The sequence below is a fragment of the Aethina tumida genome, chromosome 4 (genome assembly GCF_024364675.1).
Source record: "Aethina tumida isolate Nest 87 chromosome 4, icAetTumi1.1, whole genome shotgun sequence".
In the NCBI taxonomy this organism is placed as follows: domain Eukaryota; kingdom Metazoa; phylum Arthropoda; class Insecta; order Coleoptera; family Nitidulidae; genus Aethina; species Aethina tumida.
In genome coordinates this window covers 2325162-2349029 of record NC_065438.1, presented here as the reverse complement: position 1 = coordinate 2349029, position 23868 = coordinate 2325162, and the positions used below count along the sequence as shown (strand labels likewise).

The 23868-nt window shown below is 36.4% G+C and overlaps 3 protein-coding genes across 3 annotated transcripts; 1 reads left to right on the top strand and 2 right to left on the bottom strand.

Annotated features, from left to right (window-relative positions):
- The first annotated feature begins 6 nt into the window (after window positions 1-6).
- On the top strand, window positions 7-23828 carry LOC109598361 (symplekin). The gene is made up of 8 exons (XM_020014253.2): window positions 7-163; window positions 219-415; window positions 469-858; window positions 918-1686; window positions 1998-2291; window positions 22075-23253; window positions 23311-23592; window positions 23651-23828. The coding sequence occupies exons 1-8, from the start codon at window positions 140-142 to the stop codon at window positions 23717-23719; spliced, it is 3204 nt and encodes a 1067-aa protein (XP_019869812.2). The 5' UTR covers window positions 7-139; the 3' UTR covers window positions 23720-23828.
- Window positions 2661-4192, bottom strand: LOC109598362 (uncharacterized). Its single transcript, XM_020014254.2, has 2 exons — window positions 3346-4192; window positions 2661-3285 (listed from the first exon to the last, which is right to left on the bottom strand). The coding sequence occupies exons 1-2, from the start codon at window positions 4190-4192 to the stop codon at window positions 2735-2737; spliced, it is 1398 nt and encodes a 465-aa protein (XP_019869813.2). The 3' UTR covers window positions 2661-2734.
- LOC126265243 (microtubule-associated protein futsch-like) lies at window positions 7779-17186 on the bottom strand. Its single transcript, XM_049965887.1, has 2 exons — window positions 11829-17186; window positions 7779-11768 (listed from the first exon to the last, which is right to left on the bottom strand). The coding sequence occupies exons 1-2, from the start codon at window positions 17109-17111 to the stop codon at window positions 7779-7781; spliced, it is 9273 nt and encodes a 3090-aa protein (XP_049821844.1). The 5' UTR covers window positions 17112-17186.
- Window positions 23829-23868: the final 40 nt, after the last annotated feature.

The window sequence follows — 23868 nt, the reverse complement described above, 5'->3', positions numbered from 1 at the left end:
TTAATTCGCCAAGGAGGATCACTAGGTTATGTCGGCGTTTTGAGAAATATGTTATTTAAACCTTAGCATTAATGATATTTAAATAATTATACCTTTTCACACTGATTAAATTGTACATTTTCAAAAAAATATACAAAATATGGACGGGATCGATGAAAATGAGGTAGCACTCATAAAATAACATTTGTAAACACTACAAACAATTTTGTTTATTGTAGGTGGTTGAGTGTTTTAATGAAGCCGCAACTTGCAGGGACAATGCCGAAAGACTCAAATTATTTCTTAAAATACAGGAATTCCTTATTCACAGATCCCCAAATTTATTGCCAAAGTATCTGCAGAATGTTTTGAACTTCACGTCAGATAAAAGTGGTGACATAAAAAAGGCATTAGTTGGCTTTATTGAAGAAGTCTGGTAAGATATCATTAAATTTTAAATATATAAAAATAAATTGTAAATACTTACAGCAAGTTAAGAGAATCTCTTATTCCAAAAATCATGCTGTGTCTGCACCTTTTGCTTTGTGATGAGTCAATCCCAGTTCAGAAGCGAGTAATCCAGGCTGCCATTACAATATACAGGAAAACATTAGCTTGGTTGTGCAAAGCCACCAATATTAATGAAGAAATGGAAGCAGCATGGAAGCAGTTAAGTACTATTAAGCTAGAAATTGCCAACATGATTGATAGTGACAATGATGGAATAAGGACAAGTTCAGTGAAGTTCTTAGAATGTGTAATTCTATTGCAAACCCATCCTGATGAGGTAGAGAATAAGCGCGAAAACGACTTCTCACTGGATGATGTGCCTATGACTCTCAAAATTGCCAGAAGGCGAAGGCTAGAAGAGGAGGCAGAGTAAGTAATTACATAATAATAATATTGGAAAGAATTTGAAAATGTTCCTTTCTTTTCAGTAATTTGTTTGATGTTCTGGTTAAGTTCCATGGGTCCCCACACATCAGTAGTGCTAATTTGTTGGCCTGTATTGGAGTATTAAGGACAATTGCTAAAAGCAGAGCTAATTATATGGAAAAAGTGGTGGGTGCTATTAATTCATTGTTTAATAACTTGCCACCCACTTTAACCACAACTCAACAAAACGCCGTTCGAAAGAAATTGAAATCCGAATTGTGCGGCTTAATAAAACATCCAGCAGCCTATGAATTCATTGATAAAATAACTCCAATGCTCCTGGAGCTGGGTTGTACACAATCTGAAATCACCAAACTTACTCCAAAACCTGAGGACATGAAGAAGTATACCAAAAGGACACTTCCAGCAGAGTCTTACCTGCATCAGTCTAAGAAACCTAGATTAGATACAAATTTTGATTATGATAATGACACTAATGATTCACCATCAGTTGAACTCACCCCACTTGAAGCTAATGATCAATTTGTACAAGATAATTTAACGTTGGAAAAGACTGTTTATTTAATTATAACTTCAATACCCAAACTTCCTAGCACAATGCCCCAAGAATTCGCCAGAGAGTACAACAAATTTGTTCAAAGTGGTAGTATTGGAAAGTCCCATTTGGCCAGTATTTTAGCCAAGCAGTTTTTGGAAAACGGCGTTGGACCTGGGGCTCAAATGATCAGTAATGAAAAAGCACCAGAACAACCAGCAAGCAGGAAGCGTGAACGAGATATTGACGACCAAGAAAAGGAACCGGAGCCTAAGGTACTTTAAAGATTATTTGTTTTCTAGTTTTGTTGATACTTTAATTTTTTAAATGCTTCTCTTGTTAGGAGGGAGAGGAATCGGATAATACGGTAATTTTCGTACAAATATAAAACAGTTTCGATGTTCATGCTTTTGTATTTTGCCTATGTTTGCATGATTTTCATAATTTTATCCAATGTGCACTCTTAGGAATTTTATTTTCCCCTCTTTACCTACTTCTCTTCCACACACAAGCATAGTTTCTCTGTGATTCAAGCATGTCTTCATCCCCATTTTGTAGCTTCATGCAAATTTATGTGTTGTTCCAGGTCGCAAAGAAAGAGAAATTAAAAATGCCGAAGATCAAGACCTTAAAACTGAACGAAATCACAAAACCATTGGAACAGGGGACGAAGGAAACGATGCTGGTGTCGAGCGTTAAAAGGATTTTGTCTAGTGAGAAAAGTGTTATTCAAAACGCTTACCAAAAAATTGCCACCCTGTTTGCCACCACCTTCGACCCAATGGTCAGAGATGCGATCCTGAGCCATCTGTTGTCGGACTTGAAGTCGCACATCGAGTTGGCAATTGCACTCCTCTATGAAGAGTACAGCATCATGCAGGTGAGTGAATTAAACATAAACATACTTTAAAATTATGGCAGCGACACAACATAAACAATAATTATTATGTTATATACTAGCTTCCAATTTAGGTAGTACAGTTCATATTTTTAATGTATATATTGGTGAGTTGCTATAATTATGTTGAATATTTGTAATTCCATCTGCGCATGTGCTTTAAGGTTGGGCTATTGTTTCAATGGTAGGCGTACGGGGGGCGTTCCTCCAGCAACCAATCAGATCAGAATCAAACCTCACTAGCGGCCACTGGTGTGTGTGTTTTGAATTATACTTGTACACATATTACATAGAGCTGTTAAATAAATATTTTTATTTTATTTATTAAAAAATAGAATAAAAATTATTGAATTATTTGTGCTCATTATCTTTATTCAAGTTAGATTACATTTTTTTACAGTCAGTATTATGTATTGCTCTTGGTTCTAATCCATGTTATTTTCCTTAAACACTTGCATTTCAGATTTCTTTTCAGCTTCCAAATCAATTAGTGAATTAATTTTGTCTGCTCTTATAGAATTTTGTTTAAATATTTTGTCTACGTTGTTTGTGAAATTTTTGCTGGTTAATTTTGTTTCAGTCTCATTTTTCACCATCACATCTTTAGTATCAAAGTTATTGATTGCGTTATTCCTTACAGGTTTGTTATTTACACTGAAATTAATTTCCTTTTTAATCAGTTCTTTTATATAACTTACTAAATTTATTTTGTCCCTTTTTTCAGTCGTATTATAGAGTTTATCAATTTCTGATTGGAGATGAAGACATTTCGTCTTAGTTTCTGTATAATTTGCTTCTGTTTTTGAAATTTCTTGCTTTATAATGTCGAATTTCATTTTAGACAGCATTGATTTTATAAATGTTTTATTCTCATTAATATTATATTGATTTTCATTAATCAATTTTGGTACTTCATAAACATGTTGTGGCTCTGTTTGTGTTTGCATCCAATTTTTTATCTCATTATGAACCAGGTCTATAATTATCCTAATTAAATCAGTATTACTGTAGGAAATTTCATGTTCAGTCTGCGTACTTATGGTTCCTCCATTTACATAAATTGACTTAGGTTTAGTCTTGCTGATTGAATTAATTTCATTATTTTTGGACATTTTTGAGTTTTCTATTTGAACAGTATTTTGTTGCACCAAAGAAGCCCAAAATGAAATTTTCCTCTTAATACTGGTTGAAGGCTTTGAGAATGTAGAATTTAGGTCCACAGTGTGTAATTCGATATTCTTTTCGAAGTGGGCGTTCCTTGTTTTATTAAACAATTCTTCAGTTTGAGTAAAAGTGGATATGCTCGCCTCCCCGTCTTCCATAATCGTTTGTTTAGATATTTCGTTTTGTACAATACAACTGAGCATTGCTTCATCTTGTTCCAACTCTGGTATGTTGTCGTACGAGATCAGGATTTGTACAGCCTCATCAGAATCCTCAGGTTTTTTGAAATTAGTTTCTGAACACTTATCTTCATGTTGCAGTATTTGTTTAGTTGATTCCTTAACGTTGTTCTGTTTCTTCCGGTACTGACATATCATCCTAGAAACTCTTTCGAAAAATGATTTCCTCCTGCTTCGATTCTGAGGCTTAACCGTGGGTATATTTGGGGCTGACAACTTAAACCAAAGGGACACCTTAATTTGCACGTCTTTATCCTTGTCATCTTTTTTATCATTAGCAACATTTAAATTATTAATTGAGCAACATTCCACCAAATTCCTTCTGCCCACAACTCGAACGTTGGATATTTTGAGCACACAAGAGGAGTGGTAATGTGCCCCACAAGTTATACAAGTGACCTTCTCTTCGGGGATTGACTTTAGACAAAATTCACATCTTAATTTGGGCTCATTCGAAACTAAATTGTGATAAGAGCTCATACTTTTATACTATTTAAATTTTGACATTATTACGTGAATGTCATTATATCTATGTTACGTCATTAACAACCACTTGGTCCCTTAAGCAAATATATTATTACTATAAGTACAACTATTGGAAGTATTTTTTCTTTGTGTTTCATTATCACTCCATCTCTAAACGAATATGGAATGCGAGGTGAGGCTGGACAAGTTTGAGTACCCATTCTACATTTTTTATCCGACTCTTTTGCTTTACTCTTCTGTGATTTGCCTTGGTAAGAACTTGTACTCGGTTCATCAATTGAGTCTGTTTCTGAATCAATTTCTTCCACTGGTTCATAATATTCTGGTTTATATTGTGGCAAATTGAAATCATTTTTGTCAGTGCTTTTAATTGATAGGGTGCGTTTAATTGATAGGGTGCTTTTAATTGACTGGGTGCTTTTGGTTGTTGTAAAACTATCTTTAGCAGAAACCTTCGATGGACGTGGTTCTAGAAAAGACACACTTTCTCGTTTAGGTGTTGATTGAATGGCTATATCACTTGTGATAGACTTTTTAGGTAAATTCATGGTGTCTTCTTCATTAATTTCCATTGGCTGACTAACATTTAATGCAGTATCATCTTTTGGTAAACTTTCTTTTCTTGAATCTGATGTCGATTGAATACCTATTTCGTTTTTGTCAAAGTTTTGACCAACACCTGCCTCAATCTTAGTCATTGATGGTTCCTTAATTTTATCTTCAAATGGTTCTTTTTCGCCTCCATCCTGTTGTAAAGGCTCAGTTGTCATTTGAATGCCAATTTCATTAGGCTCGTTATGCTGTTCTGTTTGAGATAAAGCTTCCAGCTCCGTTGGTGATTGAATACCAATTTCATTTTTTTCAATATTTTGTGTTACATCAATATCTTTTATTGGTTCATCATTTTCTCTTGATTTACTTGTTTGATGAGGCTCTTCTTGTTCAGTTAATGATTGAATACCAACATTATTTGATTCAAAATTTTCTGGTAACATTTTTGTTGGCTGAACATCTATAATTTTAGATTTTTCTGCTAAAGAAGCCTGTTCCAAGCCAGTTGTCGATTGAATCCCAATTTCATTCCTTACAGATGTTTCAGGTGGATTTAAGTCGGTTGTATCAGTATCTTTTATTCTCTGTCCATCATTCTCAATTGTGGAAGCTTGTTTATCTGATTCATCTATATTTCCAGATGTATCTCTTTGAGAAATCAGTTCTGGTTCAGTTGTTGATTGAACACCAATTTCATTGCTTACAGATGTTTTAGAGGATTTTAAGTCTTCAATATCTTTTACTGTCTGCCCATCATTGTCAACTGGGGAAGCTTGTTCATCCGATTCATCTATATTTCTAGATTTATTTTCTTGAGAAATCGGTTTCGATTGAGTTGTTGATTGAATACCAATTTCATTCGTTACCAATTTTTCAGATGAATTTAAGTCGGTTGTAACAATATCTTTTATTCTCTGAACATCACTATCAACCGACTCATCTATATTTTCAGATTTATCTCTTTGAGACGCAGATTCTGATTCAGTTGTCGATTGAACGCCAATTTCAGTCTTGTCGATTGTTTCAGGCAAATTTAAATCGGGTGAATCATAATTATTAGATACAGAAACTTTTTTAATTAAGTCACTAGATTTTTCTGTTTGAGAGGACTGCTCCGGCTTAGTTGTTGATTGAACGCCAACATCATTTGATTCAAAATTATCACGCGAGTCGCCAGTTTTATTGAATTCTTGATGCGATTGATCCATTTGGGAAGTTGAGGGTTCCAAAGTAGTTTGAACACCAAGTTCATCATTTGTAGTTGATTTAGTCTCCTCCTTAGATTGTTTTTCAGGAATCACAACCTCTTGTCCAGTTTGTTCAAAATTAGAGACGCTAGATTCAATGTTTTTCATTATTTGGTCATCACGGTTTAAAATATACTCCATTGGTGGTTCATCTTCAGCAATGAGAATAACTTTACTCGAATCACTTCTTTCCCTAGATTGTTTTTCTTGTGGTTCAGATTTGACCTCACTTTGGCTAAAATTTTGTGGCATATCAGAGTCGATTTCTTTTATAGATTTACTTTCTACGTTTGATATAGAACCATCCTTAATAGTGTCACCTATATTTCTAGGTTGTTCTACTTGAGAAATCGACTCCTGTATATCAGTGCTTAATTTATTAACAGCCTTAATCGAATCACTCTGTTTTCTGGCCTGCTCTAATTGTGACACAGACTCCGGCCTGGACTTGGCCAGTACATTTTCTTCAACATCTTCGGTGCTCAATTGGGGAACATCTTTAACTGCATCACCCATTAGTTTAGGTTCTTCTGGTTGAGAAACGGACTCCGATTTGGACTTCCTAAAAGTTGGTGTCAAATCAGAGTCTCTTGTCTCAATATTTTTCCTCGACTGACTGTCCACACTTAATTTAGGACTGTCCTTGATTGAATCATATTTTTCCCTGGGCTGCTCCAGTTGAGTAACCAATTCCTCAAATTCATCGGCACGTTTAACTGAATCACTCAATTTTCGAGGTTGTTTTGGTTGGGACTGACTATCACTACTTAATTTAGGGGCATCTTCAATTGTCTCAGGTTGGTCTAGTTGAGAAATCGATTCGGGTCTAGATTTGGACTGAACATCAACATCAATTTCTTTGACTTCTTGTGATAAATCCATTTCTGGACCCTCAATATCTTTATTTAAACTTCTAACAAAGCTTAATCGAGGAACTTCCTTGATTGAATCAGTTTTTTGTCTAGGTTGGTCTACTTGTGAGACAGACTCCGGTCTGGATACCGATTTTTTTATGTTTTGTGGTAAAACCAAATCATTTTCCTGGACATTCGTTACTAATTGCCTAAGAGGTGGAGTTTGTGAATCAGATTGTAGATGGGTTTTTGACATAATATTAATATTAATGTTGATATTACGTGGTGAATCAAAATCATTAATACCAATATTTTTTGTAGGATGCTCTATTTGAGGTCTAGATATCAGCTGGTCATTATTTTCTGGTACATTAAGAGTCTTTAGTAAATTTAAGTCGTTTATTGAGGTACTTTGAGATGCATCGGTTGTTCTAACAGGCTCCTTTTCATTTTCTGGAGGATATATCCCTAATTCATTATCTCCGATAATCTCCGGAAGGTGTTTACTTGAGGCTTCTTCAGTATTTTTAAATAATGTTGGTTGGAACGTATTATTCTTGCATGTTACATCACATTTTTGCACCCCTTGATCACTCTCATTGGCGTCAGGTCCCGATACCCCGAACCAAAGGGACACCTTAATTTGCATATCTTTGTCCTTGTCATCTTTTTTATCTTTTGGATTATTGTCGCCGTTAGTCGAACAACAGTCAACTAAGTTTTTCTTACCGATAACTCTTACATTGGAAATTTTAAGCACACAAGTAGAATGATAGTGTGCCCCGCAAATTATACAGGTGACCGTCTCCTCATGGATTGATTTTAGGCAAAACGAACATCTTAATTTAACTTCATCCGGAATTAGGTTGTGGGCTGAACTCATGCTTTCATACTGTCAAAGTGGGACGTCACATCACCTTGACATTATCAACATACGTTGGTGCTGGGACCTCCACCTTTCAGCAAGTACAGTATTACTATCAGTACAACTATCGGAAGTATTTTTTCCTTGTGCCTCATCAAGAAGCCATCTCTGAACGTGTATGTGGCTTGAGTTGTAGCTGTTTGGGTGTTTGCCACCTTACATTTCTTTCCTTGCCGTTTTGCCTTGCATTTTCGCGGCGAACTTGAGCCAGCCTCATCATTTGAGTCTTCTCCACTTTGTTCAGAATGTTTTCCTTTATTTTCTACGTCAGTACTTTTTATTACTTGATTGCGTTTCTTTACGGATTTATCTCCAAATAAATCAGTCGTTTGAGATTGTTGGTTATAAAAACTTGGTTCAAGTTTAGATGTTGATTGAGTTCCTATATCATTTAATTTTGTTGACTCGTTTAATACTGAATCACTGACTTTTTTATTAAGTGGTTCTGTTTGTGAAGAAGACCCCATTGTAGATACATATTGGGTGCCCATATTACTGCTTCTAATATTTGGTGAATAATTCCCTTTTGAAGCTTCTTTTAACTTAGGAAACGTAGGAGCTGGCTCTTGAACTGGGGAATATGGCCTCATGGTGGATATTGATTGAACACCAACGTCCATTGTATCAATATCTTGATGTAAATATTTATTCCTATCTTTCATATCTTTTCTACTATATTCGTCAGTTTTGTTGTTTGAATTTGAACTAGTTGTCGATTGAATTCCAATGTCATTTGTTCCAGTACTTATGGTTTCTTCTATTTGAGATAACTTATCTAACTCAGTTGCCGATTGGATGCCAATTTCCTTTTTTACAAAACTATGTTTTTGAGGATCTCTGGGTTCCTCAATTATAGAAATTCGCTTTAGACCACTTACTGACTGAGTGCCAATATCTGTTGTTTCAAATTTACCTGGTGGGTAATTTCTAAACAAAATTTCGTCTTCTTTGGATCCAGCTCCTCGAGAATGAGATCCTCCAGTCAATGATTGAACACCAACATTGTTTCTTTCAAAATTTTGAGGCAAAGAGTTGGTTGTATCAAATCCTGAACCAGTGTTTCCTCTAGATTTTGTATATTTTTGAAAGGACAACTCTGATGATGAGTCAATTGATGGCTCATTTCTTTCAAGATTTTGTGATGCTTCCATACTTTTTATTGATCGATTACCAGTGCTTAGTTTAGGAATATCTTTGCTAGAATCACCCGATTTACTGGATCGAGATCTGTGTGAAATGGACTCCAGTCTAGATTTGGGCTCAATGATACTGTCATTGCTCATAGACCTACCAAAACTTAAGTTAGAATTGTTATTAAAAGGCTCATTCATTTTTCTAAATTGTCCTGGTTGAGAAATGGACTCCTGTCTAGATTTGCGGCCATTGGTATTTTCAGTAGTCATTGATCTATTATCGATACTTAATTTAGGATAATCTTCAACAGAATCACTCGTTTCCCTAAAATGCTCTATTTGGGAAATGGGCTTCTCTCTAGATTTGCGACCATTAGTATTTTCAGTAGTCATTGATCTATTATCGATGCTTAATTTAGGATAATCCTCAATAGAATCACTCGTTTCCCTAAATTGCTCTATTTGGGAAATGGGCTTCTGCCTAGATTTGCGTCCATTGGTATTCTCAGTAGTCAGTGATCTATTATCGATACTTAATTTAGGATAATCCTCAATAGAATCACTTGTTCCCCTAAATTGCTCTATTTGGGAAATGGTCTCCTGCCTAGATTTGCGTCCATTGGTATTCTCAGTAGTCAGTGATTTATTATCGATACTTAATTTAGGATAATCCTCAATAGAATCACTTGTTCCCCTAAATTGCTCTATTTGGGAAATGGGCTTCTGCCTAGATTTGCGACCATTGGTATTTTCAGTAGTCAGTGATCTATTATCGATACTTAATTTCGGAAAATCCTTAAAAGAATCACTTGCTTCTCTAGATTGCTCTATTTGAGAAATAGGCTCCTGTCTAGATTTGCGACCATTAGTATTTCCAGCAGTCATTGATCTATTATCAATACTTAATTTCGGAAAATCATTAAAAGAATCACTTGTTTCCCTAAATTGCTCTATTTCAGAAATGGGCTCCTGCCTAGATTTGCGCCCATTGGTATTTTCAGGTGTCATTAATCTATTATCGATACTTAATTTTGGAAAATCCTTAAAAGAATCACTTGCTTCTCTAGATTGCTCTATTTGAGAAATGGGCTCCTGCCTAGATTTGCGACCGTTAGTATTTCCAGCAGTCATCGATCTATTATCGATATTTAATTTCGGGAAATCATTAATAGAGTCACTTGTTTCTCTAGATGGCTCTATTTGGGAAATGGGCTCCTGCCTAAATTTGGGCCCATTAGTATCTTCAGTAGTCAATGATCTATTATTGATACTTAATTTCGGAAAATCCTTAAAAGACTCACTTGTTACCCTAGATTGCTCTATTTGAGAAATAGGCTCCTGCCTGGATTTGGATACATTGATAATTTCAATTTTCATTGTCCGATTGTCAATGCTCAATTTTAGTACGTCTGTAGTGGAATCACTTGTTTCCCTAGGTTGCTCTATTTTAGAAATGGATTCCTTACTAGATTTGGGATGAATGTTATTTTCAATTCTCTTTAACTGATTTTCAATGCTTAATCTTGGAGTAGAATCACCCGATTTTCTGGGCAGCCCTTTTTCAGAAATAGACTCCTCCTTAGATTTGGGCACACTGGTACTTTCAGTACTACTATCGATGCTCAATTTAGGAAAATCATTCATAGAATCACTAGTTTCCCTAGACTGCTGCTTTTGAGAAATGGACTCTTGTCTAGGTTTGATTCCAATTTTCATTCCTCGATTGTCAATGCTCAATTTTATTACATCCTTATTACTAGAATCACTTGTTTTCTTAGGTTGTTGTGATTGAGAAATGGACTCCTGCATAGAGTCAGATTTAATATTATTTTCCTTTTTCACTAACTGATTATCAATGCTTAATTTAGGAATATCATCAATAGAAGCATCAAATTTTCTAGGTTGCTCCTTTTTAGGTTTAAGTTCAGTGACTTTTTCAGTTATTGGCTCATTATATATGTTCTTGAGAGGATCACTCGTTTCCTTAGATTGCCCCATTTGTGAAATAGAACCCTGCTCAGACTTGGGTTCAATGCTAATTTCAATTTTCATATCTCCATTGTCAATGCTCAATTTTGGTATATCTTTAATAGAAACTCTTGGTGTCTTAGGTTGCCCCATTTGAGAAATGGACTCGTGTTTAGATTGGGGCAGAATATTTTCGCTTTTGCTTAACTGATTCTCGATGCTCAACTTAGGTATATCCTGAAGAGAATCTGTCGTTTTCCTAGGTTGCCCTAATTGAGAAATAACTTCCGGAGACTGCCTTTTAATTTCACTTTCTTTAACCTTTAGTGTTAGTTCTAAATTTTTTACTTTATCATCGGATTTTGTTTGCACATCATCTATAATTGAATCATTTGTTGTTCTCGGTTTTTCTATTTCAGAATCAGGTTCCCCGTTTTCCCTGTTTTCAATTGCACCAACTGAGATTTTCCCATTTTCATCTTCTAGGGAGTATTTTATAGCATCTTCATCTTTTATTTTTTTGATCATTTTTTCTATTTCTTCTTGAACCGATTTGGAAACAGATTGCCTAGAAATTTCACTTTCTTTGAACTTTTGTGGTATATCTTCTACATCTTCTATTGATTGGTCATCGACGCCCTCTTTAATTGAATCACTTGCATTTCTAGGTTGATCAAGTTTGGGCCTCGTTTGGATATTAATATTCATATTAAAGTCGAACTCGTCATTTCCGGTATTTTTTACTGTCAGTCCATCAATATTAAACATGTTTTGACTTGCATCAACTGGGCGTTTCTCATTTACATCTACTAATGGATATTTTCCCGTGTTGTCTTCATCTTCTATTTTCTCTGTCAATTTTCCTAATTCTTCTTCGGTCATCTCTTGAACCTGTTTGCTTCAAGTTAATTATATATTTTTAAGATATTCTAAATAAATGTGTCTACTTACTGCTTCGTAGTTTTCCAACTCTTCTTGGACTATTTGACGAATTAAATTCTCTATATTTGGCTGAGCACTCATTTCTGTCGACATAACTAGTTGCATGTTCTTCAATTTCGAGTTGATTTCTTCTTGACATTTAATGCACTCTTCAGCACTGGTACGTGGAGTAATTTTAGGTTGGACGGTGGAGGTGGTTGGGCCTGGTCCGGGCTTTGACTGACTAACACTTCCTTCCAGTTCTTGCGCCCGTTCGGGCAAGTACGAACATTTAAGACAATTTTCTTTATTCAATGTATCCTCAATGTATTTTATAATATTGTTCTCCTTTTTCTCTTTCTCGATGAACTTTTTCAGCACCACTTCAGCAATAGTATCTGGGTCCTGATTACTCAGCCCTAAGTCTTTCTTTTCTAGCAACTGAGATTCCAGTGGTTCCTCTCGGACGTCCATTTGACTGGTTTTTAGTTCTTCTTGAACAATTCTTCGTATTAAAGTTGTAATATCCGATTCAGTTCCATTGGGGTCTTGGTTTTGTTCTGTTGATGTGGTTTGGGCTTTGGGTAACTTCTGATATAACTTACTTGTTATTTCTTCTAAACCGGGTTGATTATTTGAAACAGGTATATTCGCTTGAGGTTTTGCTTTCTCTGCCTGACCTTTAGGTGACTTTTGGTGTAAATTACCAGTTAAATCGTTTGACTCAGGTTGATTATTTGGGTCGACTTGAAATTCTTGAAGCAACTCTTGTGCTGTTTGGTCTTTCAATAAATTTTGATAAATATTTAGTACTTGTACTGCTAATTCATTGATATTAGTTTGGTCTGGACTGGTATTAGTGTCTGTACCAGATTCATGCCTACTAATTTGTTCAAAGTTCAGCAAATCCTCTTGATTAGTCTGAGTAGTGATCAACCTTTGATTCAAATTCGGTTTATTTTTGGTCTTGCTATCTTTATCTTGAGTTTCTGGTACTTTTTCCCTTTGATCTTTGAGCAAAATTTGAAGTAAGTTTGCACCCAATTCATTCGTATCAATTTGATTACTCAATCCGGTATTTGGTATTTTTTCCAAAGATTCAGTCGAATTCTTTTTCTGCCTAAGTAATGTCTCATAAACTGGCAATACCTGTGGCTTATTTTCACTTGATTCCATTTGATCTTTAGCTAATTTTTGATACATATTCAATACCTGTGAAGTTAACTCATTTATATCAGTTTGAGTGCTTGGATCAACTTTAGACTCTGCACCTTGAGTAGCAGATTTGATTACATTGATTATTGGAGGTCCTTCTTGATTTGCTTCAACCTCAGTTTGATCACGCTGAATTTTATCATATAATTCCAGTAAGTGTCTTGATATTTCGTTTGGGTTTGGAGATATTTGGATATTCCCTGTATGGAGTATCTTTGGAATCAGTTCCAAAACAAATTTTGAAAGTTGCTCCCCACATTTGGGCTGATTCTCCATGGATATATATCTGCCCAAATTTTCATAGTTTTTAAGCTCCTCCTGAACTATTTCACGCATTTTACTTGTAATATTGGATTCAGCTTCAATTATTATGGACTTAATCTCATGGGTATTGCTTTCTTGCGGACTATTTTCCATTATACACTTTGTTAAAGGTTGAAAGTACTCATTCGGCTGTTTATGTGAACCAGTCTCGCTGCTTTTATCAGGAATAAATTGTCTCCAATACTGCAGCTCCGCCTGAACTATGTCCTTAATTTCAACAACAAAGTCATCTAAATTGACCACTTTCTGTTTACGCACGTATACAGTCTGAGTAGATGAGTTTTCTTTGTTGTCAGACTCTTTTAAACTCAATTTCTTTGTTGTAAGTGGGGACACATCCTGTTTCTTTGAGGTAGTGTCAGGCTGTTTCAATGCCAAATCGTGAGAAATGCCTCCAATTTCCGTAGTACGAGTATCTAGAGGTTTTGGCACCATATCAGAACTATCTCCAAGTTCTTTAGTTAATTTTGGTGCTGTGGGTACTGCAGGGCTACCTTCCGATGCTGCAGCTGGAATACGGTCAGTTTCTTGGCTGGCGGCATCTATTTGTTTTAAAGTTATGGGTACTTTAGTCGTACCATCAAGTACAACAGTAGGAATATAGACAATTCCATTAATTATTTGTGTTAAGGGTATTCCAGACTCTGTAGTAGGAACAGGCAAATTTTCTGGCTGTTTTAGGGCCAAATTCTGAGCTGCGGGTATTTTAGAGGTGTCTTCAACTACAGCAGTGGGGTGTGTTAAGGGTCTTCCTAAATCTGTACCAGAAATTGGCAAAGATTCTTTATTGGCAGCACCTGTCTGTCTTAAAGCTACATTCTGAGCTGTGGGTATTTCTGAGCTCCTCTCAACTTCTCTATTAGGAGCAGGTTCTTCATTCAAATTATAGGTTGTAGGTATTGCAGGCCTATCATCAAATCTTGAAGTAGGAGTATCTTTATTGACATTGTCCTCCAAATTCTGTATTGCTGGTTTTCCATAACTGTCTTCAATTCCCTTAGTAATATATGTGGCTTCACCTTCTTTCGTTATGTCTTGAGGCTGAGGGGATTCTTTCTTTGGAACACTCTCTGTTGGTTTCATACTTTGCTTCAAATTGGTAACCTGTTTATCTTCCAAATTCACAGACCTAGGAGTAAAATCCTTATTGTCTATTACATCAAATTCATCAGTTTCAGTGGCCACAGTTACCAATTTTGGGTGGTAATCTGATTGCTTTAAATCTAACTTTGGAGGAGGACTTGATAAAATTTCATCGCTTTCAAATCTCGTGGTTTGAGTAGATACAGTCACCTTATTAATTTGTGGGCATATTTGTTTGTAACATTCATCTGTGGGCTCAATAGTTTGAGTAGATGCAGTTTCTTTGTAAATATTATTGCCAATTTCTTTTGTTAACTTTTGGTCAACCTCTAAGTCTATCGTTTGGGTGGACGCAGTCTCTTTATTGATGCCTTCAGCTCTTTGTGTTGACGGTATTTTATAGACATGTTCAAAGACCCCAGTTTGAGTATTTGTATCATATTTTGACTGTGATTCGTTGGTAATGTTAGACCCTAAACTTTGAGTAGAACCTACGCCAGCTTCTGTAGTTGTGGTCTCATTAACATTGTTTGGAGGTTTCAAGTCTGAATTGGCCTCATTCACCACTTCAGCATCATAATCAATTCCTTGTATAAATTTGGAAGTACCAATTTCATCGATATTTGTTTGAACTGAACTCGTTATTAAATTACCTTTGGAAATATGCAAACCCTCAATCAAATCTTTGGAGGATTGATAACACTTTTCGTGACATTCTTCAAGTTTATCCTCTGTTATGTCCTTTTCAACGGTTTCCATACATTGAGTACCTTCATCAACCCTCGAAGTTTGTGCTTGTAAGTATTTAATTTTTTCAATTATATTTTCACCTTGAATGCTCGCCTTGTTAAATTTGATTTGCAACACATTTGAGGCCTTTTCTTGTTTACTCTGATAATCCTCAATAGATTTTAAAATAGTTGGTACAGATTCGCTGTCATAAATATATTTCTTGCCCGGGCCCAGCTTAGAAGATGGTTTAGCATATCCAGTTTCACTTGCTATTTCGTCAATATCTGATGGAGTTTGGGTCATTATTGTTACAGCTTTCTTTCCCTTGTCATCACGTGCTTTAGCCAGTACATTTTCGTATTTAGCTTTTGATTTGGAAAGAATGGAACGTAATGATTGTCTTTCTCTACTACTTGGTCTAGTTGGTTCCCTCAAAGTAGGCTCCAGATCTCCTGGTTCGGTTGGAGGCTTCGTTTTTGTGTCTTTAGGGAAAGTTATTCGTTTCATATCAGTTTCACCCATGATAATTGGTTGGGGGACCGGCACATATCTGGCATCCTTATCGGTTTTGATGTCTTCAGGTGGTTCTGGTTTAGGTTTTCCTTGAAAAATTGTCCGCATTTTTTTTACTTCAGGTTTACTGGTAACTTCTGCAGTTGCATCAGTTTCAGTTTTGCTTGGTGCATCTGTCAACTCGGGAATTTTATCATAAAGTATGGATTTCTGAACAATCTCTTCGCCACTTTGATTTAAGGAAATTGTTCCTAAGAGTTCGCTGGCACTGGTATAGGTATCCTCAGTTTGAAAAGTGTATGGTTCAATAGGTTTCGTTAATTCACTCCAATTTGAAAAAATTTGATTTGGTTTATTTCTTAATTCTGAGTCATCAACGTCACGCGTAGGAATCTGCTGTATTTCGGGGAATGCATGATACGACGTAGATTCATCTATAACTTGTTTTTCTACTGGGTGGTCGATCGACTTCACACCTTTAAATTTGGTGCCATATATTAGTTGATCAAAACTCTCGCTTGGTGTGGATGAAATTTGCTTTTGTAGTTCTTCTATATATTCCTCACTCTTCTCTAATATTGGCTTAGGAAATGTCTCATAAGAGGTCGACTCTTCTACTTTCTCTTTACTTTCCTCCTCTTTTATTTCCTCCTCTTGTTTCTTCTCTTCCTGTTTACTTTCCTCCTCTACTTTCTCTTCTTCCTGTTTACTTTCCTCCTCTTTTTTCACTTCTTCTGGTTTACTTACCCACTCTTCTGAATCTTCTTCCAGTTTAATTTCCTCCTCATCTTTCTCTACCAGTCCCTTCTCAGGAACTAACACAAATAGTTCCGGCCTAAATTGTGATTTAGACTCGGGTAATGGTTGTTTAGCTTCTTCCGCCACATCACGTTTTTTTACTTTAGATTTCTTCTCCTTCTTCGGCTTTTCCTCAAATAAATTTTCATTTCTAGCTGCCGTCTTGGAAGGTAACTCTTTGCTGTATTTTTCATACGTTGACCAAACCGGCTCGACTTCTCCTATTCCAGACTTAAGTGCCGCATCTTTAGTGTCCTTATTTCTCAGCAGTAATTGTTTGGTGTATCTGTCATACGCAACCCAAATGGGCTCCATTTCAGTGGTATAGTCGTCGCGTTGCCTCCCTTTGTATTGCGCCTCCTCCTCCTTGTCCTCTTTCATTTTCTCCCGTAATTTCGCCAATGGGGATTTTCTTGTTTTGACCTTCTGTTCATTTTTCTCTTTCTTACCTTCATCCTTATTATCTAATTTATCTATAGAGCAGCACTTAATAGCGTTGTTTTTGCCCAAAATGATAACATTGGGCATTTCAAATAGGCAGTACGAATGGTAGTCAGCACCACAGTTTATGCAGGTGACTATTTTACCTAAAATTTTTTCTTTGCAGAAGTTACATGTTCCTTTCTTTGCAATAGGCTTTGTACTCATATTTTGTCATGTTCCTCAGTCTGTTGACTGAGGAAACTACTTAATAATTTTGATTTAAGACATAAACACCTTAATTTGGTTATGTTTTATGACATTTAATTATAATAATAATAATGAAATAAGTTGATGGCAGCAGTTACTATAGATATATGTATTAAAAATGATCAATCAATAGTTAAGCCAGAATTTTCAACAAATACAACATTATCATGGCAATTACGGCAACATGGTCATCGTCCCCAACCAAGTCGTTAAAATTGTTAGCTGGAAAGCCGTGGGAGCAACGGAGAGACGTTGAAGGCTCACTGGAAACTTTGGCAACACCATTCTCTCGTTTCTTGTCAATATCAGTTCGAAACTTTCCAGATCTACTAGAGCTAATTCTTACGGTATCCTTAACATCATCATCCAGATTAATTGAAATCTTCAGAGTTTCCTCAAGGTCGTCTTTCTTCAAATTGGACACTTGCGACTTATTTTTCGATTCTGTTGATGGTTTTTTAGGTGTGAGTGATGTGTCCTCTTCTTCCAATTTATCCGCCTTCATATCCTCACTGTCACTTTTTTCTTTTTTTGAAGGATTAGTTTTCGACTCATCGGGTAAATTTTTAGATATGGATGATGTAGTTTCTAGTTCATTTTTGTTAATTTGTACTTTTTCAATGTCTTCTTTTTTTGAATTAGATGCTTGCGAATTACTTTTCGACTTAACAGGTACAATTTTAGGTATGGGTGATGTAGTTTCTTGTTCATTTTTATTAATTTTTGCTTTCTCAGTAACGGCTTCTTTTTTTGAATGGGACGGCTGAGAATTATTTTTCGACTCTGCAGCAGTGTCTTTTCCACCTTTGACAGTATCTTTTTCTTCTTTTTCTGAGTCGGATGCCTGCTTATCTTGTTTATTTTTATCCATTTTTGTTTTCCCAGTGTTAGCTTCTTCTTTTTTTGACTGGGAGGCTCCTGAATTATTTTCTAACAATACAGGTATGATTGTTGTAACGCCGCTTCCATTTTTGACAGTTTTTATTGCCTCAATATCTTTTTTTTCTTTTTTTGAGTCAGACGCCTGCGTAGTTATAGTTTCTTGTTCATTTTTATCGGTGTCGGTTTCTTCTTTTTTCGACTGGGACACCTGAGAATTATTTTTCGACTCTACAGGTATAATTGTTGTAGTGTCTCTTCCATTTTCGACAGTCTTTATTGTCTCCATGTCTTTTTCTTCTTTTTTTGAGTGGGATGCCTGCGAAGGTATGAGTGCTATGATTTCTTGTTCATTTTTATCAGCGTCAGTTTCTTCTATTTGGGACACTTGTGAAATAATTTCAGACTCTAAAGGAAGTCCATCAGGTATGAAGTGTACAGAGAGCCTTCCACTTTTAACATTTTTTATTGTGTCACTGTCTCTTCGTTCTTGTTTTGAGTGGGACTCCTGCGAAGATGTGAATGAAGTGGTTTCTTGTTCACTTTTATCGGTGTCGGTTGAATAGGACGCGCGTGAATTACTTTTCGACTTTAAAGGAAGACTTTCAGGTATGAAGTGCACAGAGAGTCTTCCAGTTTTAACATTTTTTGTTTCGGTGTCTTTATCTTCTTTTTCTGAGTGGGACTCCTGCGAAGGTGTGAGTGATGTGGTTTCTTGTTCATTTTTATTGGTGTCGGTTTCTTCTTTTCTTGAGTGGGACGCTGGTGAAATAATTTTAGCCTCTAAAGGTGAATTTTTAGGTATGAAATGTACAGATAGTCTTCCACTTTTAACATTTTTTATTGTCTCAAAGTCTTTATCTGAGTAGGAATCCTGCGAAGGTCTGAGTGATGTGGTTTCTTGTTCATTTTCATCATTTTTTGAATGGGACGCTTGTGAAAAATTTTTCGACCCTGCTGGAATAGGTATGATTACAGCATTCATGTCCTCATTTTTGAGAGGTTTTATTTTTTCAATATCTTTCATTTGATCATCTTCATTTACTTTGCTAGTTACATCATTGGTTTCAGTTATCTTAAAACTTAAAGAATGGTCTGATTCTATTATAGGTGGAAAATAATCGTGCTGGGACATCTTATCAGCCGATTTTAGCTTACGTTTCCCTTTTGGATTTTTATCCTTCAGTTCCGATTTTATAGATGAATCAGATGATTTCTTATTTCTCAAATTATTTTGGGAAGTTTTCCCAGTCTCTTTGTTGTTCTTAATCATTTCCTTTGCATTATTTTCCTTAACTTGTTCCTTTATTTTATTATTGGACTCATCTTTATCAATTTCATTTGGTTCTTCTGACATTGTAAAATTAAAAGAATGGTCAGACTCTATTATAGGTGGAAAGTAATCATGTTGGGACCTCTTATCTGCTGATTTTAATTTACGTTTCCCTTTTGGGCTTTGATCATTCATTTCCCAGTTTAGGGATGAATCATCAGTTGATTCTCTACTTTGGGAAGACCGTCTACTTGATGGTTTATCCTTTTCCATGAATGTCAGTCTCCTTTTACTAGTGCTAGGCTCGTTAATACTTACTGACTCATCAGAACCTTCCCTTTTAATTACTTTTTCATTTACATCGTCCGTTTCAGTAGAGCCCGGTATTATCGGCAAAGGTAAATCATCATATTGGAGATATTTATTTTTCCTTACTTCGGACATCTTACGTAACAATTTCCATTTGGATTCACTATGAGAGGGCTCCTTTTTCAAGTTTGCACCAGATTTTCTTTTAATTAAACTACTTTTAGATTCCAAGTTGGACTCCATGACTGTTTTAGATAAACTGCGATATGTTAATGTGTCTTCTTTATTCGTCAGTTCCGAATTTCTATTTGACGCCATTAAAGGATCTTCAGATATTATGACCCCTTTACTTTTGACACTTCTTATTTCCCTTTCTTCACTTCTAATAGTTGGCTCATTATCAAAGTCATTATTTCCTGTTGTTGATTGAGATGGTTGCATGCTATATTTTGATTCCTTTAATATATTTTTAGGAAAGGATGTTCTACTTTCTTTCTGAACATACTTTTCTGAACCACTCAAATCAAAACTCACAGTAGCCGATTGTTTGCTATCCATTTCTGCTGTGTTCACTCTTCTTGTGTACATAGATGGCTTTTCAGCAAGAGTCAGCAACTTAAAATGCAACAAAGTTTCGTGCATTTTTTCGTCTTCACTTTTACTTCTGTCATCTTTGTTGGTTTCCTTAATTTCAATTTCATTTACGTCAAAATTTAAAGAAATGCTGGACTCTATTATTGGTGGAGGAAGATCAAGGGGTGGCTTCTTAGGGACCGTTTTTAGCTTATGTTTTCCTTCAGTATCCTGATCATTTGGTTCCATTTTTCGTAAATTATTTTGGGACTCCATTATTTTGTTTTGTTTCAATTTACTAGTGCTAGGCTCAACTGGTAAAGGTAAATCTTTATATTGGGGGTACTTATTTTTTCCCATTTCAGGCTGCTTTCGAAGTAATTTCCATTGGAATTCACTAGGTATCTGTTTTTGTCTCATTTCTGCATTAGATTTATTTTTTATTAATCCACTTTTGCTTTCCAAATTTGTATCCATAGCCACAGGTTTGTAGTTGGATGACTTAAGCAACTCATCGTAGGTGTAGTACCTATCTCGAACTGGTTCATATTCATGACTAGTTATTTTTGATTTTTTAGCATTAAACTTATATTTAATTGAAGAATCATCACTTGATTCTTCCAAGTCTTTATATTTGACATTCTTTTTATTTGATAAATTAGATGTTTTAGACTGTGTTTTATTTACAGATTCAATAGTCTCTTTTTTATTAGTAGATGTAGACTCAGATGATTGGGTAGACAACGTTGTGTGAGAAGACTCCTTGGTTCCTGATTCCGATGTACTCGGATTGGCTCCAGATTTCATTTCATAACTATTCAAAAGTCCTTGTCTTATTGTGGTATGTGTTATTTCAATTTCGCTGCTTTCTTCCTCAAGTGTTTCGATTTTAGCTCGAATAAGTTTTTTGGCCAAATGGCTAGATTGGTGTGGCGTTGATTTAGGTTTTTTGTTTTCAGATGTCAAGACTTGATTTGTTATTATAGCCGTCGCAATTATGTTACTTCCATTGCTTTCTTCCGCAATTTTATCTGATCGAACAGATTCTTTGACATTTGTCAAATCATCAGTGAGAGAAGACTGACGTAAGGTGTCTTGAGAAGACTCTTTGTTCCCCGATTTGGATGTGTTTGGTATACTTAAGTATTCTTCACTACTTTCCTTTACAATTGTTTCTGTTTTAATATATTGAACAGATTCCTCCTTCTTCATCAAATTGCTTACTTGGGAAGGACCCATCAACATCTTGGAAGGCTTCTTCCTTTTCGATTCAGATGTATTCGGGCTTGTTTCATTATTATCTAACGTTGTTGCTTTAGATTCTGTTTTGTCTTGAAGTTTTATTAAATTGACAGGATTGTTGGTCTCTGAATCACTCCTTTTTGCTTCTGCTTTTTTGGCCAAATCCTCCAACAGTTCACTGTATCGTTTAGGAATATCGCCAGATTGGTCTTGAGACGTGACTCTTTCTCTGGAAGACTTAAATAACCGGGACCAAAATTTTTTCTTGCCAACTGCTGATGTTGATACTTCAGTATCTTTTACACTGCTATTTGATATTGTTTTACTTTTTGAATTGTCTGGTGAGCAACATCTTACGGCGTTATCCTTTCCAAAAACAACCACATCAGCCATAGCTATTACACAATATTGATGGTAATGAGCATCGCAATATGCGCATGTTGCAAACTTCCCCAGAATGGTTTCCTCACAAGATCCACAAACAGGACCATCCTTAACGGATAAAATACTAGTTAAACTTCCAGCGCTCATTATGTAGTAGTAGTGATTTCATTTTGCCGGGAGAATTTTTGTAACTGCCATGATGAAAGTATTGTATTGTAATGTCAATCAAAATATGATGTATGATGTGAATATTTGTTGCAGAGATTCACAAAGATCCCCCAAGTCCGCAAAGGGTCCAGGCCAGACCAGGGTTACAACAAGCTCTTCTCCATTTTCATTAATTCATCCTCCCATGACCCCGTCATCATCAACAAGCTCCTCATGGAGTCACCCATGGTCACCGACGAAGCCATGCACCAAATTAAGGACATGTGCACGGACGAAACACGCAGCAGATGGGTGTTCAATCTCCTAAGAGACCTCACCCTCAGAAAACCACCCAAACAACTGACCTACCTCAACACGCTGCTCTCGTATACAACATACGAGTCCAACACGATAAGAGATAACGCCATAAGTCGCGTTTTGGAGTTACACAAGCGACCCAAACTGAGCTTAATCATCGAGGAGTTCGCCCGAATGAACATGGAGTTTTTGAAGCTTCCCAGCCCTCCCGACTCGTTAAGTGGCCCGGACCAAGGCAGGTTGAAGGGTGAAACTTGGAGCGACGACTACATCAAGGCATGTCTCTTGCCTTACATATCATTACTTCCCGGCAACAGCAGCCTAATCCACGACCTTTCCAAAGTTTACGTGGCAACCAACCCGGACATCAAAAGAGTAATTCTGCGACTAATAGAGGCTCCGGTGCGCACCATGGGGATGGACAACCCCGAATTACTCAAGTTGGTTGAAGACTGCAACAAGGGTTCCGAAACGTTGGTCACTCGAGTCATCCATGTCCTTACCGATAAGGGACTGCCGTCTCCACAGTTAGTGCAGAGAGTTAGGGAGTTGTATAACACGAGAGTCAACGATGTTCGGTTTCTTATACCGGTCCTCAATGGGCTGACTAAGAAAGAAGTGATTGCAGCCTTACCCAAACTGATTAAACTCAACCCCGTGGTCGTACGAGAAGTGTTCAATCGATTGTTGGGTCTCCACGGCGAGAGCCCCATAAGCCCGACTGACCTTTTGGTGGCCTTACATGTCATTGATACTAACAAGGCGGAACTGAAGACGGTCATTAAGGCCACCTCAATGTGCCTTCAAGAAAAACAGGTGTATACTCAGGAAGTTATGGCTGTGGTTTTGCAACAGTTAATGGAACAGACCCCCATACCAACGTTGTTGATGAGGACCGTAATCCAGTCTCTAGGAAGTTACCCTCGGTTGTCAGGGTTCGTCATGAACATCCTTCAACGCCTAATTCTCAAACAGGTAAGACTTATAATAAGTTTTTCATAAAGCACTTCTAAATGGTGAATCAAATTTTAGGTATGGAAGAACAAAGTGGTGTGGGAAGGCTTCGTGAAGTGTTGCCAAAGAACGGTGCCTCAAAGTTTCGCCGTACTGATGCAGCTGCCGCCCTTGCAGTTGAATGAAGCACTGGCGATGTGTCCGCAGCTGAAGGAGCCTCTGCGTGACCACCTCCTAACCTTCACCGATGGTCAAAGAGCCCACATTCCCATAACTATCCAAGAGATAGTGTTAGGACAATACAGACCTCAGCCCGTGCCACCTCCAAAACCGATGGAAATATCAGCTAACGATTTTCCTGTGAGTACCTTAACTTTGGATCACAATAGAAAATTGACGTGTTGATTTTTTTTTAAAGATTCCTGCGAAGTCCCCACCGCCAATCATGGTGGCTCCTACGGAGCCTCTACCACCTGGGATGGAATAGCGTCCACTTCGTCCAAAACTCCAAAATATATTGTTATTTGTTTTGTATCTTTTTATTTGTAAATGAAATTATTATATTTTATATAATAAATTCAGGATTGAAACCTCAATGATGTAAAATAAACAATTCACAACTTTTAGTAATATTTA